The 20,440-nt window shown below is 41.2% G+C and overlaps 1 protein-coding gene across 3 annotated transcripts; it reads right to left on the bottom strand.

The window, feature by feature from the left end:
• Window positions 1-797: 797 nt before the first annotated feature.
• CILK1 (ciliogenesis associated kinase 1) lies at window positions 798-20,417 on the bottom strand. Of its 3 annotated transcripts, none has more exons than XM_085217910.1 (14): window positions 20,265-20,417; window positions 17,011-17,260; window positions 15,138-15,192; window positions 14,098-14,219; window positions 12,396-12,475; window positions 10,961-11,093; window positions 10,344-10,515; window positions 9,707-9,874; window positions 8,769-9,065; window positions 7,507-7,697; window positions 6,686-6,837; window positions 5,216-5,344; window positions 4,659-4,772; window positions 798-4,269 (listed from the first exon to the last, which is right to left on the bottom strand). In XM_085217910.1, the coding sequence occupies exons 2-14, from the start codon at window positions 17,109-17,111 to the stop codon at window positions 4,115-4,117; spliced, it is 1,869 nt and encodes a 622-aa protein (XP_085074036.1). In that variant the 5' UTR covers window positions 17,112-17,260; window positions 20,265-20,417; the 3' UTR covers window positions 798-4,114. The 3 variants fall into 3 exon arrangements, with proteins under 3 accessions (XP_085074036.1, XP_085074037.1, XP_085074038.1); XM_085217911.1 differs by having other exon boundaries at window positions 17,011-17,181; window positions 20,265-20,411; XM_085217912.1 differs by lacking the exons at window positions 17,011-17,260; window positions 20,265-20,417 and adding an exon at window positions 14,377-14,640 and having other exon boundaries at window positions 15,138-15,153.
• Between the last annotated feature and the right edge of the window lie 23 nt (window positions 20,418-20,440).

Genomic DNA, 20,440 nt, shown 5'->3' with positions numbered 1-20,440 from the left:
CGGGGAACAACTTGCTCTGCTCATTTAGTCTCCCACTGCTGCCCCTCAAATCTCTGAGCTCCTTCCTTCTCTAATGCACACACCACAATCCAGAACTGTCGCACTTCTGTATGCATGCCTCATTTCTTCATCTCACATCTGGTTCTTCCCCTGTACAGTCAATTCCAAGCCACTGAAATTGCAGGAAAACAGTTGGGGTTGAAAGTTAACCAATTGGCTTCTACTGCCTGGAAAGAAGTGGGAGAAACGGGAGGAGCTGACACAACACAGAGAGAACAAGTTACGTCCTCCTTCCAGGGTGTGACGTATTTCTCTCATGGCATAAGAGAATATCCCGAGTTGGAAGGCACCCACAAGGACCATCGAGTCCAACTTCTGGCTCCACACAGGAACACCCCTAATCCAAACCCGATGTCTGTGAGCGCTGTCCAAACGCTCCTTGTACTCCAGCAGCTCAGGGCCGTGCCCACTGCCCTGGCAGCCTGTTCCATGCCCACCACCTTCTGGTGACGAACCTTCTCCTGATATCCAGCCTGACCCTCCCTTCTACTCCCACACTTTAGTTAATTTCAGATTTGACATCCACAGACTAACATATTAGATGCAAAGCTTACAGAACATGGCAGAAATCACGTGCTTAGACTCACATCATATTGCCAAGGAACTTGCGTGGGTACAGAGGCAGCACCCACCAGAGAGGGCACCAAATGGAAGGCTTATTAAGTAACCATAAAGCAGCCAAACCAAAGCATTGCTATTAAAACTCAGCACAATGTAAGGACTCTCATCAGTCAGTATTTCTTCAAGAGTAACTTTATTCTGGGCAGGAGATTTGACAGAGAAGGAACGGAACAAACACATATAACCTTTTTGAACAAAAACACTGAATAAACAAGAACCATTATTTCTCTATAATCATACTTAACAAGTCCATGCTCTTCATCTAAGTTCGAAACCGTTCTCCTTTACGAAATATCCCATTGGCACCAACAGCCTTACCAGATTCTGAAACACCACAGGAACTGTGGCTTTGTGGCTAATATTGTGGCACTGACACAAGACTTAGGAAGATCTGGATGGCAGAGGTGAATGAGGCCGTTGGCACGCTCCTTTATTCCCAGCAGTCATTTCTACATGTTACGCTTAAGGCTGAGAACAAGCAAACAGCAGAATTCCAACAACGTTTCACATAACGATGCTGCTAAATGTTACAACACAAAGTAGAAGGCTACATATGATAAAGTCTCTGCTATGCTGCTTGTCCAGCTCTCAGTATAACCAACAGGCTGACAGCTTTTCCCTCTGCACTGCACTCAGGCAGCAGTGCACATTGCTCAGTCAGGTTAATCCTTACTGAAAAAGAACATCCCCAACATTCTTTGCTTGAGTAAAGGCTACAAGAGTGCTGTCAATATACCAACATTTTGCAGTTTTCCCATTTCACTAAGTTGAAAGTAGCAGAAGCCATTCTGAATGTCAAGATTATTAGCTTTTTTTCCCCACAAAATATAGGCTTTTATTCAGGAAAGGAGGAGTTGTAGCCAAAAAAAAAAAAAAAAAAAAAGTACTACATTTTCTAATACTTTTGCTGATGACTGAACATCATATGCAAGAAAACAGGGCTGGACTGATGGGGGTTCAGATATACACAGGCTGAGTCCATATTTATCCTGTATCACTTGGAGCATCATTACTACGGAGAGGCCTGGGCATCTCCCAGGGAGTCCTCAGGTAAGCTGCATTTCTTGAGAGGAGATTTCTCACTCCTCCCTGCTTTGGAAGAAGCTCAGGCACGTGTGGGTAGGTAGGATGAGCCCAAGCCTCAGCAGCGTGCTCTCATGACTCATCTCATGCTTCCATTTGTAGGAATTGTATGTATGGAACAGACTACATAGACTGCCTACATAGGTCTAGGGATACTTAGGACAGGTTCAGGCTATTTCCCCTTAAACTGATTATTCAGCGAAAAAAATAAATTAAATGATATCTAGACATAAATACAGACATTTATTTCCACCAAAAGAAACAACTATCTTTCCAGTTTCTGACACAAATATACATATTTCCCTCTCCACTTACCCAAACACAACATCAGCATGTGGTATAGAATTGGAATGGTCATTGCTACGCATTAACACTGCTGCTACGGAAGCAGTTATGTACAGTTTGCTGTTAACACATGCTAAGAACAAGTGCCTGGTATAGCTGGACATGTCTGTGGCATGTGCAAGTGTTATGCACGTGCTTTTTTAATGCATAGACACTTCTGGTCCTTTTAGCCTTGTGGACTTGCTATGGATTCAGTCAGCAAAAGCCAACAGCGATCAGAGTCCCTCCTGGTTCCCCACAGCACTGAACCAGCAGCTTACTCTGGGGAGCAGTTTCCTGAGTCCTGTGTGCTCTCATGGAAAGTGCTGAGAAGGCCAGGGTGTGTTACTGGCCTCCCGCCCGCTGCAGGTGCCCCTCATGGGGCAGGCCCACCGGCACACTTCTCCTTCCAAGCAGCCAGATGCCAAGAACCACACCTGCCCTGATCCATTCAGACTGGCTCTCATAAATTTCAGCCCACTCCATTGATAAAATGAGTTCAGATGAGGTTTCCCAAAAGCTGACCATTTCTGTACAGTTCTGTGGGAAGATATGCACATTTCAGCTTTGAAGGTGCTCGTCCAAAATGCAGCTATAAAAGATGTCCTCCCTCAGCACTGTAATTGTCTCATCTACAGGACTAATCTTCTGTGGAAGGAGGTGAAGGAACAGCCAAATACTATGATCAAAATGAACCATTTGCTGACAGCTGAATGCCGGTGCTCCTTTCCAGCACAGAAACAACCTTCCTTTGTCTAGAACCCGCTCGTTCCTTTTCTCCTTCAAACTGAATGGTTTTTAGCAGTCTGACATAAAGCCTCATTTTTACCCAGTAGAGTCTGGGGCCTAATTTACAGCAACTGACATACTCTTCACATCACAAGTGAAGATGTTGAAATGAAGAAGAACTGAAGCTTGAACGTATTCATTTCATCCAAATTTACATTTTTTTTCCCCCTCAAAAGTCATTTAAAACAGTCACAAAAATTAAGTCGAATGCATAGATACTGTTTCCTTAAGTTTCCTTAAAGTCTGCTGCTGGCATCTCACTAATACTTTTTCACTATGAAACCAGCTTTGTAATTCTCAATACTGCCTTAAATTTGTATTTGGATCTTCTTTTCCCGACAACAGCAAAAACAGAACCCAGTATTTCTCCTCATTAGTCATTAGGAAACATTTAAGCAAATTTAAGAGAGGTAGGTCCACATTCTATTTGATAGTGAACAACACCAAGAGGTAATTTTGAAGCATGACAAACAAGCAGTGTCTGAAAACAAATCTACTGATTATCCTTTACGAAACAAGATTACCCAGATTTGGTAAAAGCAAAAGAATGGGAGTGGAAAGCTGGACAGCGGTCCAACAAAAGTCTTGTAAAATTAAAATAATAAATACAAAAAAAAAAGTTTTCCACTGACTTGGGACTTCCAGCAGTCTCTCAGTGGCTGTAAAGGAGAGGTTAGACTGCTGCTCACTCATTCCTTTGATGTACAAAGCAAATGAGTACACAGCAGCAGCAGTGTGGCATCAAGACATGGCATCACTGAAATTAAACAATCTCACTTAGCACATAAGCTTTAGAAAACATCTAATGAATGCCCCTTCCTCGCTCTTCTCTTCCAACACAATATTGCACCACTTTGCTTTATTTTTTTTTAAACTCATTTTTATAAAAATGTTGAATCCAATAAAGGAAAAGTTACAATTTAAAAAAGTTTGTTATAAAAATTTATCATATAAAAATGCCAAGATCCCTAAGCCATATATACAAAAGGTATCAGATTTATGAAAATAATTGGACCCAATTATATAACAAAATTTCATACAAAAAAAAAAAGTACAAGATTGCATTGAAATTAACACAAATAAAAGTTAGAAAACAAAACCAAAGTAACCTTCAGAAAGGTCTCAGCTGTAGAAGATTTGTTTCTTTTAAATTTACAAGTCTATAAAACATTAGAAAACTGTCACATGCCAGTCACCATGTGGGAAATCGGCGCTGCTGGGAGAGCATTTCTACACGTCACCGGTGAGCTCCGTACTTTGCAGACCAGTCAACGCGGCCGTGGACTGGCTGAGTTGGGGGTGGGAGGGGCATTACCCCAGGGGTGCTTTTGGAAGGTGAATTGAATGGAGGCCGTCCAAGATGAGGTCTTGCTGACTTCAGAGCAGCATAATCTAAGGGAGAAAGAAAACTCCAAGAGGTTAAGGTTAATCGAGGATTTGCTGATGTGAAACAACATGTGTGATCCAAACCTTAAAACCCTATTATACAAGGAGCACCTAAACTTTGGATTGGTAAGTGTGAATTCTGTGCCAGCTCTCACATCAGACTCTAGGTTCCACTGCAGTGTGCTTCTTGGGTAACAGCTGTAGTTAATACACATAATTCATAAACTAAATAAAAATAACCCTTCTCTATATGAAATTCTGCAAGGCTACGAGCAGTAGTTCCAGTCACTCAAATAATGACAAAGTAAAGCACCCATCCATAACATAATGCTGCATTACACAGAATAACCAAAGCAACGAGCAAGGGCCCAAGATGATGGTGGCACCACACTTACTTGAAGATGGATCTGCAATTGGCGCTAACTGAACCCTCTGCCCAGCAGAGCCCACTTCCTTCTTCAGAAACGAAGGGATATAACCACCAGTTAGACCACTTGATCCCATGGGACCTGAAAGAAAAAGCAAGGAACATCTGTGGCCAATGCAATACACCTCCTGCACAGGTAACATAGGTGCGAAGTGATGGGCCGTATTTGAGATGAAAGCTGATCAGGGACTGATGGAAACAAAAACTTTGCCAAAGATACTGAAAGTGCACAGATCCTTTATATGCCTGCGTTTATCCCAATAAACCGTGGGAAATGGTAATAAGAAGGGGAAAACCTAATGACATCCTATGAAGCTACCAAAAAACAAAGTCAAAAAGCGGTAGAGGAGCCAGGAAGGAGCCTAGCTATGTATATAAAGGTTCTCATGTAGTTTAGCCATTTACATTCAGCCATTTAGCTCATTACCAGGAACAGGCACAGTAGCATGTATCTTCGGAGATGGCAATGTACTAGAAATGGGTGACTCTGAAACACAGCTATGTGGAACTGTGGGACCATCTTACCTGAATTTATCCTGTTGACACTTCCTCCCAAAACTGAAGCTTTTCCAGGCAAACCAGAACTAGGCCAGGGATTAGATGGAACAGACTCCTTGTTTGAAGTGGAGACCACGCTATTTCTTGTGTTTACTCCTATTGCAAAAAAAAATAACAATTACCATGCTGAAAATTTCATATTACACTTGCACACATTCCATCTGATACACAACTGTGGAGTAACTATTAAGTTCAATGAACTCCAAAACCTTTTCACCCTATCATGCCCCTGGGTTACTCCCCATCCTCTCATACTCTATAAGAGGCCACAAGCCCACCTCCTGAAATTATACTTGTGTAAAGAATCCCAATAGTGTCAATGGCTGTTTATGACAAGGCAGGATCCTTACCATCAAGGCCACAAATTCTGTGCTTCACACACCAAACACAACATTATACAGCCTGATAAGATACCCTGGGACTAAATAAAGGTAGACAATGTCTCTCAAAGTACGGTACTCTTCTCTGATTATCTACTGAAACCACTGAGTTTGCAAACAGTTTGCAGTAGAATTCATACATCACGTATTATTTGTGTTTAATACACAGACTTTAATATGTAAGCAGGATATGTTCACATGTTCACAGTTTACAGTAAAGCTAAAGCGGGTTTGGGATTAATAGATTTTACTACCTCTTTTGATAACAGAACTTATAGCTACCAAACTCTGTTTAAATGAGACAATTTGAAAGTGTCTGAAATGGTGAAGTCACACATCATCTTTTTTTTTTTTTTTTTTTCTCCAGGAAAAAAGACCAAGTCTTATATCATGGGCTCTTCTCAACTTCATCAACTTTGGAATATTCATTCTGTAAGTTAAGGAACAGCTGCCTTTATAAACAGAAATTATGAAACGGGACATATTTATATTCAGTTCATTTTAATTATAGGCAGCCACACTCCCCAATCCTGTTGGGGAATCACTCTACTTCAGAGCTAGTCTCAGTAGAACTGGAGGTTGCTCTACTGGCATGAAGCTCCTCTTCAGAGACAGGATTTGGATTCTATAAAATCCCAAGCTATGGCAAAGCATATTCCCATTATCAGCTAGCTTCTGTTGTTCATGGTATTACATACCCATGAGGCAAGTTCAGGGCACTATTTTTTCCAGTCTAGAAGACCAGCCTTATTTTTCTAAGGGAAACAGGGAATAGCCTGGCACATTATTAGACATTTTCTAATACACTTTGAAATATAAAAGAGCATCTAGCAGGAGGAAAAAAATGCCAGCATTCCCTTCACATAAACAGAATTCATCTCAGTTGCTAGACTGCTAGAATGCACCTGCATAAGCAAGAAAGCTCCTCCTCTCCTTTCTTTAAGCAGTAGCCCCAACTCCACAAGTTCAAAGGATAAAGAATAATATATTTGTGACTATTACATACTGTTGTTGGAATCACAGGAGGAAAAAGAAATGAGTATTTTTTTTTACTAACCGGGTAGATACCTAGAATGTCTCAGGTAGTGCTGCTTTGCTGCAGAAACCTGCAGTGTTGGGGTGTCCTGCCGTGGGAAGATAGCATGGGATGGTGCACTGCTGCCAGAGCCAACTGCATCCAAAGGCTTCAGGTCCAAAATGCTTTCAAATCTATAACCCAAAAATTGCTACGCTTAGTCCAAAAACTTATAGCATATGTTTATCCACAGTTGGCTTTCTCTCTTCCATCTCATCTCCAGGAATCATTTCCTCACTGTGCTCACTACAGCATAAACACACAGACAACAGGGAATATTTTCAGCCTGAAGCCATATGAGCACTCCTGAAAATCTGACTTGACTTGCACTTGTAGCTCCCTTATAAATGGCTTCATCAGTTTTTATATCTCACTTAATTAGTTTTTCTCTTCTGCTTCTAATCCACGGAAAATACAGCTTGAAGTAATGGAAAATATGTATGAAATACGTTGAAATGGTTCACATGGCAAACAGAAAGCATGTATTAAAAGATTGACCTGAAAATATTTACATTAGGCATTATTTTCAGTAGGGAAAAATGAGCAAGGAATTGCTTAGAGACATACACTGTCCGTGAAAGAAGAGGCTGCAATTGAAAGGTCAGCAGTCAACAAGAAGCCATAACAAAGTAACAGATAGGAAAAATTCATGTCCTTGACTGGCATGGATATATGTTTCTAGATCCATAGAAAGCATAAAGAGCAACATTACTGGGGGAAAAAAAAAAAAAGAAAAAAAAGAAAAATGAAAAATGATGTGAAATGTAAGGAAATAAGTTCAAATATAACGAAACCCAACTTACCTACAAGTAGTTTCATCATTCTGCCTCTTTTTGTTTTTCAAGTCAACCCTTGTGACAGAAGAACTGAAATCAAGGTCTTCCAAGTCATCCCACTCTTCAGAATTCTTCACTGGCCTAGCAAGATGTCCCCACCTTCGCCTAGCTTTTGGTTTAAGTTCACCATTTATGTTCTCAGTCCCAGTAGATGCTTTCTATTACAGTGATTGGAAAACAAGACAAAACAAAACCTCACACACTTACAACACGAACCAGGTGATAAGACCAAAGCATCTTTTTTCCTGTCTTAAAGGACAGGATTGGTAGCAGAGCTGTAGCAGAAATCTAGCCTTTATTAAGCTTGCTAAGAACACAATCTGTAGCCTGTAGACATCACTACTTATCGTCTCCATTTTATCTTATTATCATAATATCTTTTATCTTTTATCATAATATCTTACACTGACAGAAGCATAAATTTCTTAGGTCTCATTTCCAATTCTACTTATCTTTCATTATACAGCTTCAGAAAAACTAGCTCACTCTTGATTTTTATTTCTTGATCTGTCTTGGGAGTACCAAACCACAATTACATTCATGTTTTCACAAGTCCTTACCTAGACATTTATAAAATATATTTTACTTGTGGCACTGTGCAGATAAAAAATTGTGTCTCCTCAGCCACTTAACTGCATTTGTACAATTGAACTTTGTGCAAATCAGTAAATGGCCAGTACAGACATCCTTTAGTAAAGACCAACTGCTTGCAAGAAGCATTTACCCTTCTTTAGTCACCTAACTGGTCTTCTTTAACCAGAAGAAATGGCAAGTTCTTATTCTGAAAGAAGAACCTGTTGTCTTCCATGGCAAGTACAGAAGCTCGAACAGACTAGCTGTCCTGGTCATGTAATCTGGAAGACTTAAATGGACTAAGGTGACAGCTCACCATCTCAATTCAATACCATTTAGTTCAATACTTTTTTCTATGGAATCAAACCCATTAATATTCTGACTCCTGTAGATCATGTAAAATCATCCTTTAAATACCCTACTCCACGAAGGGGAACATAAAATGCTTTGAAATGAGAAATCAACTTGCTTGTTTTACAGTAATCAGAATTAGATTTTGATTTCAACATACTAACCTCCAGTTTATGACAGCAAGTTATTGCTGCTGTTTTTTTCCCCCATTTCCCATACCTTTAGCACAGTATAAGAATCTTATGCAAGAGAACAAGAAAAAAAAAACATCATTAAGGAAAATCTATATGCTAGATGAACTTTACCTGCTGAGGAACCTTATTGTGAATTGCAGGCAGAAAAACTTGGTTCGACTTGTCCTCCTGTAAATATTTACTGTGATCAGCCCCAGAGTTGTCTGTCTTACATGGATAGACCAAATGTTGAGAAGTCTGGCTTTGCTGAAATGGCCGTGAAGAAATGCGGGCGTGGGATTTTGAAGGAGGTTGTGCAGGAGGGACAGGCTTAATATGCAGAGATGATTTATCATGCAGTTCCTTTGGTCTCGTCAGTTCCTGAAGGCCTAAAGCATGTCCAACCTGGAAGTATGGATATCGAAGTGCCTAAAACATAATGAAAATGTTAGGAGCCAATTTAGGAATCCACAGTTTCTAACTTACTCTTGCTCTATGGGACTGCACAAATTTTATTGCCCTTTTTCGGGAGTAGAAAACAGCAGGTGCTGGAAATACTTCACTGTGAGAGTGACTGAGCACTGGTACAGAGAAGTTATGGAGGAGTCTCCATCCTTGGAGACAACCAAAAGCTGTACGGACATGGTCTATGCAACCTGCTCTGGGCGGCCCTGCAGAGCAGGAAGGTTGGAGCAGACAGACCAAGAGGCTCCTGCCAACATCAGCCACTCTGTGATTCTGCGACACCTACCAATAGCAATGAAAGTGCAGCATCACAGCCTTCACTCTGTAATTCACTGTGGCTGGGTTATACTTCATTTAGGTGTACATACACAGCACTCACACATTTGATCATTGAGGACACACCTCGTGCACCTGATGCTGCATGCAACAGATTAACAACTTCCTTTTAATTACTCCTTTTTGTCTTGGAAACTGTTCTTGGCTTCTGCCCTTTTCCCTTCCAAGAACAGCATTCTTGAGCAACTGTTGAGTATCTGCCTATACACAGTGACTTGCAATGGAAAGAAGAGTCATATGCAGAAATGAGCAAGAAAACAAAATCAAACCTGGCTAGCTGTTGGCCGCTTTTTGGGGTCCCACTGCAGCATGTCTCTCATCAGTTGCACTGCCTCACTGCTAGCATTAGGTATGAGGGTTTTTAAGTTGTTAGGTACACACTGAGGCCAGCGAAAATTCATGGAGGATGAAAGCTGGTAGCCTTCAGGCCAGTCATTCTGGGAGAATGAGATTTCCAAACACAAAGAAAATTCAAGTGTAAAATATCATAGCACCTAAAATCAATAGCATATATTCTCCAATCAGTTACAGGCTGCAACCAGCCATTCTGTGGCCAGCTAAAACATTTTGAAGGTTTCACTAAACATTTTCACCTCCAAGCTCTAGTGGGAAGTAAGGGCTTTATGTCTGATCATGTCAAAGCCACAAATGTGAACAGGACATAGGAGTTTGCTATGGTTTTTTTATCCTCTTAAAGCATAAATTGAAACGCAAGAAACAATGAAATTTCAATGTCAAGATGAATCACAGTCTAATGACTTTGTTTGCTATTCAGGAGTCTACTTCTCTTCTACACATCAGTTTTTACAGTAAAACTACATCATGCTTATGCAGTAAGTGTAAAGTCAAGTAAAATTATTATGTATTGTAGATCATTACTGCAGAGTGGAATGTTACTGTACCTACCTTCTTTGGTGTCCCCAGAACTTGGCAAATTTTGAATATTGTATCAATTTCACTGGCGCCTGGGAAGAGAGGCCTCAGTGTGTAAACTTCTGCCATTATACAACCAACAGCCCAAATATCTATTGGAGAGCTATAGCTGGTGGATCTCAGAAGGACTTCAGGAGCCCTATACCTGAAAGAGAGGAAAAGAGAAAAACAAATGGCAACCATCAACACAATTCAAGAGCAGTCATATACAAAACCACTCAGCTTTTTGTTCTTTCCAGTTAACAGCAAACATGACTTTAAAAGTTCCTGTCTTACTTTTTTTCCTAGAAAAAATAATTAAAAAAAAAAACTATGTAAGCCCTTTAAGTTCTCTTATGTCTTCCTGACATGCAGCATTCCTACACATCCCACCTGTGTCATCAGATCCCCTTCAGTTCCTGCTGTGGTGCTATCTGCAAACTGCCTTGCACCACCTGAAGCTTTTTGAATTATGCTCAGCTTAAATAAAAGTTTCACCAAGAGGATGAATCAAGAGTGGTATTATATTCTGCAAATGTTACACTGCTTATTTACGAGCTTCATTTTAAGACCTGCAGATTCCCACAACATCAAGAAATACTGGCACTTACCATCTTGTGGATACATAATCGGTGTAAGGAGGTCTAGATCGGATTTCTCGGGCTAAGCCAAAGTCTGCTATTTTCACAAGTTCTGGTCCCATGCAAAGGAGGTTTTCGGGTTTTAAATCTCTGTGAAAGAATCCTAAAATTCAAATGAAATATTGACGTGCATTGCAATGCCACACCCAGCTGTCACCTTTATTTTCCACCTACGCTGTTTTAATTCTTATTGCTGAAGCTTGAATAGTGCCACACAGAGCTGAATGTCTTCAATGCCCAAGAAAGCCAGTTAGCATAATGATTGTTTATGGAGAACAGATAACAGTTAACATATCAGTTAACTATACATAGTTAACATAAGTTAACATAACAGATAACATAACAGTTTATGGAGAACTAATCAACTATTCTATAACAATTGTGAGCACTCAGTCAGGTAACTCCATTTCAGGTGACTCTTCCTTTAAAAAAATAACAAATACTATTTTAATGCTAGCTTTATTCTAATTATGATGGAAAGTGTGCAAGGAAGTGATTAAAACTTTTTACTTCAAAGCTTTTTTAAAAAATAGAAATTGAAATTGGAGTTGATTTTTGTACTTTGAAGCCTGGTTTTTTTTCCCCATCTGAGAACTTCTTAATAGTCTGCAAGCACTGATACTCATCAACCTATCAGGCAGTGGATATCAGTGTATTTTTCTCTTTTTATAGAGCTCCCTGCATTCAGCAAATAATAAACAGTAAGATATCCTTTATTCTCAATCTCAGATGACCTCTAAATCTATCAGGACTATGGCCATTCACATCAGACAAGTTATAGAAGGCGGCTAGCTGCCCACTACAGAATGTGGAAATCTATAGAAAAGAAACTAAGCAAGCCTCCAAAATGCAACATCAAGCAGCTATAAAATATGGATACCTGCCCTCTATTCTCTGTAACACCAATTTCTAGTTTAGTGCCACTCATGGAATCACAGAATAGCTAAGACTGGAAAAGACCTCAAAGATCATCAAGTCCAACCACAACCTAACCATCCTACCCTAACTCTAACAACCCTCTGCTAAATCACGTCCCTGAGCACCACATCAAAATAGTTTTTAAACACATCCAGGGATGGTGACTCAACCACCTTCCTGGGGAGCCTATTCCAGTGCTTAACAACCAGAAACAAAGAAGTTTTTCCTGATATCCAACCTAAGCCTCCCTGACACAACTTAAGGCTATTTCCCTTTGTCCTGTCACCTGTCACCAGTGAGAAGAGACCAACCCCACTCTCACTGTAAGCACCTTTCAGGTATTTGAAGAGAGCAGTAAGAGAGTACTCTTCTGATCACTCCCTTTAATGAAAGTTAGTAATGTATTTGTACTCACTGAAACAAACAAAAACCTCACAGAGGTTATCTCATTCTAACTCAAAGTATTTACAGCTAAAACATTGCTTACCATGTTTATGGATAAATGCAAGCCCTTGCAGGATCTGATACATAATATTCCTAACTGTAGCTTCAGGAAACAGTTTATTTCTATAAGACAAAAAGAAAACAAATGTTAATAATTAAGTTTACATATTAACTTATGCTTCTTATGAACCAAAGAGAAAAGGTAACAATAACAGTAAAACTCCTAGATACACTCTAAGCACTCTCTGGTAGTTTATTGCTCCATGAAAACTTGCATGGCACTTTCACAATCTGCTACCAGCAAAAACAAGAGGCTCTTCTCATGATATTTAGCCTAGATCAGCCATAGCAGGCAGTTTAATGATGGATCCTTTCACCAACAGAAGATTAAGATTAAGCAGCTCTGTATCAGCTGCTTCTGCACATCAGGAAACATTGTACAGACGGTTTGGGAGGAAGGGGAGGGGAAAAAAAATTGGCCATAAGAGTAAAAGAAGATGGTCTGGCCTTACTGAATTTCCTGAGCTTGCTTCCTCTAAAGAATGATCATCACATATTTTGGAAGTGAGATCTGCTCCTACAGCCAACTTTTCAGCCTTTCTTATTTTTTCAAATTACAACAGAAAGAAAAATTCTCTACATTCCTTACACAGAAACAGTAACTCAAAGATTGAAGAAAATAAATCTGATCAATCAGATCTTTACGAGTGAGATATCTGACCAGTCTGAGAGCCAGCTAAACTGCAAAGAACATGGTGTACTGCATACTTTCACAGACATCTGCCTTTTTGGTTTTCACAAGGAGATAGACTATATTCAGCATTTCTATGAATTTCTGTGACAATGACAGAGATCACTGGTCTGTATCTTAGGCACTAGAATTATTTTCTCAAGCTTTGTTATTTCATGTAATTAAAGATCAGCACCTACATCTATGTGCACAATTTAGTGAAAGTTGTTCTACACCTGTGCATGCACAGTAAGTATTTCTATCTTTGAAAAGGTATTTTATTAAGTATTGATTAAATATTCACAGAGATACAGTATAATGATAATAAGCCCTCTCACTGGCTTATTCTGAAGTCACAGGACGAAAATGGCTTCTTCAGAATGATTCAAAGCAGAAAGCTATTTTACCCCCAGATTGTCCTTTGGAGGATCCTATCATGGTCTAAAGGATAAAATTAAGACTTTATCAAAGAGGTAGAAGATTATGGGAAAACTGACAGACAAAATAGTCAATCTTCTGAATATGTCAGACAAAACTGCAAGGCAAAAAAAAAAAAAAAAAAGAAAGAAGATTCCTAGAAGCAATCCACAATTAGACCTTTCACAGTTACTATTTCAATCACTTATTATTCATTTATTTGAGAAAGACAAATCAGAAGGGTAGGGAGTACCTGTCCCTAATACAAAATCATTGCCAGCTAGAGTACTTATCTAGAAATCAGAAGTTTAATGCCTCTTCAGTCTGAGAGACATTAAATGTCCTCAGTTCCTAATTTTCAAAAGAGTATCCAATTTATCTACCAGGCTAATCTGAGAAGAGACACAGGAAACTCTCCTTAAACTGCCTGAGATATGATCAAAGGGGAAAGCCATAGCTCCTGCTGTATCACATAGACTTGAGCCATAGAGATCTAAGCATAAGCAAAAGATCCAAACTCCTCTAAAAAACAGCAGAGGCGTTAAAAATAATGAGCACATTACACAAGTAATTAAGAGCAGGTGATATTTTTACATACCTTTCTTTCATTAACTGATAAAGATTTTCCTTCATGTACTCAAACACAAAATAGAGATGATCATTTTCCCTGATAACTTCTTTCAGCTTTACTACATTGGCATGGTTTAGTTTCTTCAAAGACTGGAAGCAGAAAACACAAACAGGATTTTACAAGGGTCTTACTCAAACAGAAACAAAAGATAATTTCACTGATGTAGGAGATTTGGCTTCAAAACTTTAAAAATTTAAATAATCAGACAGCTATGAGATCAAAGACCAAGTTTTCAAATATTGTTACCTGAAGTGTATACACACATCAGTCTAATGCACGGCTGGTCACCCGTAAGCCAGCTGTTTGGCAGCACAGTAGATACCAAAACAATGGTATTTTCTGTATATGTAGCTTCCCACTGGCAGAATTTGCATCACTTGCACTGATGACAGTCAGGTTAGACTCAGGACTAAATATAACCCTGGAAATCATTGTTGGTTCTTCATCCTCTCTTCTTTCTAGATTTTTTGTTGGACATCCATTCTTGCAGTAGCAACACTACTAGTTGTACTAGAAGAAAATGCATCATATTGGAAGAACAACCTAGGCATGTTTGCAAGAGTTTGCAAAGCCCAGAAGTTAAGGGAGACCTTAAAAACATACCCATAACATCAGAATTTTATGCTACAGGACTGTCTCCAAACCAAGACAAAAGCAGCTGCATATACAAAGCTTACAGCTGAGTGAAGACCAGGTGTCGTCTAGCTCCACAAAACACACCAACCAACTCCAGGTTTTATGACAAGAAAGCTATCTCACACACTTACCACTCTCATTGGAAGCAACTCTGCACAATGTTATGCATTTTTTTCTTAAAACTGCAGTACTTCCATAACATTACTGTCACCCCACTCAAATGCAAAGAGGCAGGAAACAGAACTGTAGCAAAACTTCCACAGCAATTTTGTGAGAGACTTTTTGCCAAAAGAGGTAGAAATAATTTGTTGTTACCCAAAAATGTGCCAGGGATCTTTTAATATAAGTCAGCCATTGAATGAAGCAAGTACCTTAACTTCACGAAGATTCATGCATTCCTCCCAGGAATAAAACTTTCTCTTCATTCTACAACAGTAGAGGGAAAAACAATTAATATGTGGTCAACATCAGCTACAGTCTTAGATCTAGAAGTCTCATTACAGCTCAGGAATCCAAATCCACCACCCAAATATAACGTGTCATCTCCTTTGTCAAAAAAAACTTTGGATTTTTAGACAAAGTACATTCTAGTAGAATTTTAAAGCGATAGCATTATATGGGATGCCCTATTTTGCATATGTATCCTTTTGCAGAGATGTAAGAGCCTTCCGCAAGTTGGAATATATCATTTTTCTTTCTAATATACAATCTGGTGGAGAAGAACATAATGGTAAAAAGAACAAAGGGAACAAGTCATGATTGAGTCAGACTAAGTTTTGAAACAAATCTATTGAAAATCAAGTTAGATCATGGCACGGGTTTTCCAATTTCATATTCTGTTTGTTCCTCTCCTCTATATTTTGATTTCTTTGTAATTTTTACACATACAATTTCCCCTTGTTTCCTTATTTTTCAGTGTCCACTGCTCCCTTGTTAGTTTCCTCTACCACGCCAACTGCTTTTCCAATTTTGCCTTTCCTTTCAAGCTCACAAGCAACCCTGCTTCAACAGGAGCAAACCACAAGACAGATCTTTTCTATCCAGAATACAGCTGTCCAAAGTATTAATGTGTGAAGTACGATCTTACATGTTCAAACATTTTGAATGTGAATCAGCTCTTTCAGGTAACAATACCTTCAGAAGACCAGAATGAAAGCAGTAAGTGTACATACACACAGAACAGCACAGATTATACATAGCAACATAACTGTCTTGAATCTGGATTTCAGAGGGAGTGAGGTACCCTTTGAAGATCCGAGTCTTTGTCACAATTCAATTGGAATTGGTGATTTTTCAGTTTGAAATCAGTTCTCAGGATATTTTAAATATACTGACATGGTCTTCATTTCTTGAAGAATTTTATATTTTTGTTTGCGTAAGCAGTGTTCTTGCAATTAACATCTTGTCCTGCCAGGCACCAGTTCACAATTCTGCTCTTAATAATGGGTTGGCATTCAAATGTAAGAGGACAAACTACTGGTTTGTGGTATGTTCTGAAATATTTGAGTTTCTACCATGCTGTAAAATGAAAATCAAAAGTGTTTCTGGCAAGATTTGGTGCAGGTAAAACATTCTCAGCACAGGGAATTTGCTGAAGCCAACCATTGACTATTCATACAAAACAACATTGTACTGAAAGCTCTTTTGACAAGTACATCCCTGGGTCAAGGCTGATATTTCAGGAAAGTGACTGCAGCACAATGCCTCTTACCACAACCAGGACAAATAAGTCTTTTACAAACTGAGGTCATAACCGAAGCAGCAGAGAAAAAATGAGAAAAATCAAGCAGATTTCTCCAAGACTATTAAGAAAAAACATAAGCTGAAACTACTGATAATTAAGAGAATAAAAAGTTAATTGATACATCAGATCTCATTTTCTTTACCACTGCAGTATTAGCAAGATACTGGGAATTAGACCATGAAATGTATGCCCCATGTATGCAGCGGGGAAGAGAGTGCAGATTCCCAAAGCAGCATTGCAGAACAGTCTAAACAATATACATGCATCTGACAGCACGTAGTAGCTGAGCACTATTACAATATATCTATGTATTTCAGCCTTTTATTTTCTGCTGGAGCTGGGGAGGATACAAGGAACTTGTTTTGAGGAACGGAGCTCAGCTGCAAGCATGCATGTCATACAGCATTTGGAGAGCTCGAGCCAGTGCACGACCAGGTGATGCAGATTACAGAAGAAAAACTGGGATCATCCAGCATTAGGTAACAAAGGAAAATACTTACTTTTTAATGGCTATTAGCTCCCCAGATTCAATGCTTCTCCCTAGGAGGACAGAGCCGTAGGTCCCATCACCAAGCTGTCTGATAGTTGTGTACCTATTCATGATGAGGATACTTTAGCTGCAAGCGCATTTGAGTCCTTAGTGTTTCTCCTCCGACTGTAACCAGTTCTTTCTGTGGCAGCATAAATACAGAGCACTCAGGACAGTGTCAACAGTTGCAGGAATCATGTTTTCAAGACTTAGCCTTTGGTCTGAAAGCACAGAACATAATCCACTTGATTTCTGTACCTTTCTAAGATTGCTCACTTGCAGACCCCGTTCTCTCCTCAAATAAACAGCCCTTGGAAGCTAGAATCAAATATCTGCTTCAGTTCCCCACCTGAAGCAGACAGCTTTTATCTGGGTGTAACTGTTCCCCAAATCAACTCGCTCACTAAAGCTAAGGGCCCCTTATGGAAAGCTTGTAGCTTTCCATGTAGCCCTGAGGGCACATACTAGTAATGATAACAGAAGATGAAGCCTCACAGCTTATGTGATAAAACATTATGCTCACATCAGATAATGCCAAATGCATTTCAGTACAGCACTCCTAAGAATGGATCTGTCTCTAGCAGTGGACACATCATCCATAAAGAAAGATAGTCTATATTCCCTTATCTAATCTAACTGCTACAAACATTTCCTAATCTTTACATTACTTTAGAACAAATGCGATCTATGTTGATTATTCATACATTTGGAATAAAACAAAATTATTCTGCTATCATTGAGTCTGGTCTCCGCTTTCTTTTTTCTCCAGCTCTCAGAAGACAGCAACATTCCTGCCATGTGACTTCAGCCTTTTGAAGCCTGCATTCCAAAATCTTGCCTTATTTCACAAAGCCAAATGACTATTGTAAAAGGATTACATTGTTTGAACTCTGTAACCATTATCAGTGCAGAACCACAACTTCGTATTTGCAGGATGTTGCTAAGATTCTTTGTTTTCAGTTATCTAAGCCTATCAGTCCCACTAATACAGGAACAAACAAACACAAGTTAGGAAATACAGTGACAAGACACCTTTGGCCAATTTTACACATCACGTATGAGAAAAGCAATCTGCTTCAACCTAGAGCATCTTCAAGAATAGCAATGAAGCTGATGAAGGTTTCCAAGGGAAAGGTAAACGTGGCACTGAGGGACATAGCTCAGTGAGCACAGTGGAGACGGGTTGATGGTTGGATTACATGAGGTCTTTTCCAACCTTAATAATTCCATGACTCTGTGCTCCTGCCTTTGACACCAGGGAGTGTGTAGGACAGGTGGGAGGAGCTGCCCTGCAGCAGGACCAGCTTCTCTCCCCACACTGCCTTGGGGAACCACGACTGAGCAGATTTAGTTGGAGACCCAGTCTCACATTTTCTACTGCTCACTAAGGAGCACAGAGTCTGTCAGGATGGCACTCCGGAATACCGGTTTCTTTTTGGCTAGTTTTCAGGCTGCACACCTGTCATGGTTTTATGATTTCCGTTATTGGTATTCCATATCATAGCATCATGAATTGCACTGGGAATTACAGAGCTAATGCTACAGTTCCGTGCACTGTTGATATTTCTGCCTACCTGGTTCTCAGAAGAGAAGAACTACGTCTCCCAGAAGACTTTGCTGTTCTATTTTGTTTTTTTTTTTTTTGTTTAGAGGGAAAGATAAAACTGCTCATGAGTCAGGAGACTGTCCCATTCTTTTACTGCTTGTCTCTGCATGTGTGCTCCGTAGCTGTATTGCCTTCAACACTAGAGTAAGGCCTTCAGTTTTGGACACTCTCTCTCTCATTTTATTTGATTTATTAGCTTCAATTCCAGTCATATTGCATTATATTGTGTTATCTTGCATTCCGCTATTATACTTAGCAAATTAGTTTTCTCCTATAGTTTACTGCCTCTGTTTTGTTTTTAGGCCCATCTCCCTACCCCCCACCCCCCTTCCTGGGGCATGGGTCTGTGGGTCCCCCCACCCAATTAGTCACTGCACAGCAGAAAACTGCTGACAACACCAGCATAGCATAAACGTGTGTTCAGGCCACGTTCACTCAGCATTCACGTAAACAGCTTTGGTTACTCCAGCTGTCAGCAGCCCTGGTTCCCATCCCACACTGGGGATATTCCTTTAAGCCTCTGCCTTTCACAGCCACTGATTTTCATTGAGCCTGTAAGAAGCTCTCTTGGATACTCCAGCTCTGCTGCCGAACATGACCAAAACAACAAACGGACTGAAACACCGCTGGTGCATTAGGGGGGAGTGTGGAATCATTAAGGTTGGATAAGACCCATAAGACCACTAGTCCATCTGCCATCCCATCCCCACCATGCCCACTAACCGAGTCGCTCAGTGCCGCTCATCCACACAGTTCTTGAACACCTCCAGGGACAGTGACTCCACCACCTCCCAGGCCGCCCAGTGCAGCACCTCAGCACACCACCCCCAGTCTGCTCCCCTCACAGTACTCACACCCCAGCACCATTCCTCCTCGCTCAGAAATCCCAAATGTGGAGCGCACCCAAGGGTCACACTAGGTTGGTGCCATATACCCCGCAGCCCAGCGTTAAGCAAGCGTTAAACTCCCACAGGCATGCGTGACACTTACTGAAGCCAGCTGGAGCTGTGCATGCTTATTTAAAAGCGACTTCTGTTTTAAGACATCTCTATGCCATCTCACAAGCACACACACACAGCTGCACGCAGGGCTTCGTTCCTGAATGAGGAAAGCCCCACGCAGCTCAGTGACAGGGCTTCGTTCCTGAATGAGGAGGTGCACCCGGGCAGAACAGCCCGAACGCTCTAGCAAAAAGCCATCACAAGATGGGTCGCAAGCGTCTCGCTGAGCACAGCACCTCCACACCTCGGCACGCCGTGTGCCCGTGCCGCCCGCCCCCAGGCATGCCGCATGTCCGAGCAGCTCGCCCGCCGCCCCACAACACAAGGGCTGGCGCTGCGCCCGGCAGCCCCGGGGCGGCTCTCTCTTCCCAGCCCTGTCGGCCGAGGCCCGTCCCGCAGCGGCCGCCACGTCCCCACTGGCTGCAGCGGCTCCGTCCCCGACCAAACCACGCACCTCCACCGCTCCTAAAAGCACTCGGGGCTGCGGATAAGGTCGAGGAGACCACGCGTAAAGGCACATATACAACCCCAGCACCGACCGCTCTCACCCCTAACAGCCGCCTGACCGCACGGCACCGCCCGGCCCGGGCCCGTCCCCCAGCACCCCGCGGTACTCACACATGGCAAGGTGACGGCTCCGCGCTCCGCGGGCACCGCCGCGCTCCAGGCCGGGCCGAGGCCCGCAGCCCCGCACGGCGGGCCGGAACTGGCGCCATCCAGCGGAGACGGAGCCTCCCTCGGGATGGCCGCCCGCGCGGCACTACAGCTCCCGGCAGCCCCCGCTCCTCCGCGCG

This window comes from Meleagris gallopavo, chromosome 2 (assembly GCF_905368555.1).
Source record: "Meleagris gallopavo chromosome 2, MGAL_WU_HG_1.1, whole genome shotgun sequence".
In the NCBI taxonomy this organism is placed as follows: domain Eukaryota; kingdom Metazoa; phylum Chordata; class Aves; order Galliformes; family Phasianidae; genus Meleagris; species Meleagris gallopavo.
This window is presented reverse-complemented; position numbering and strand designations above follow the sequence as displayed.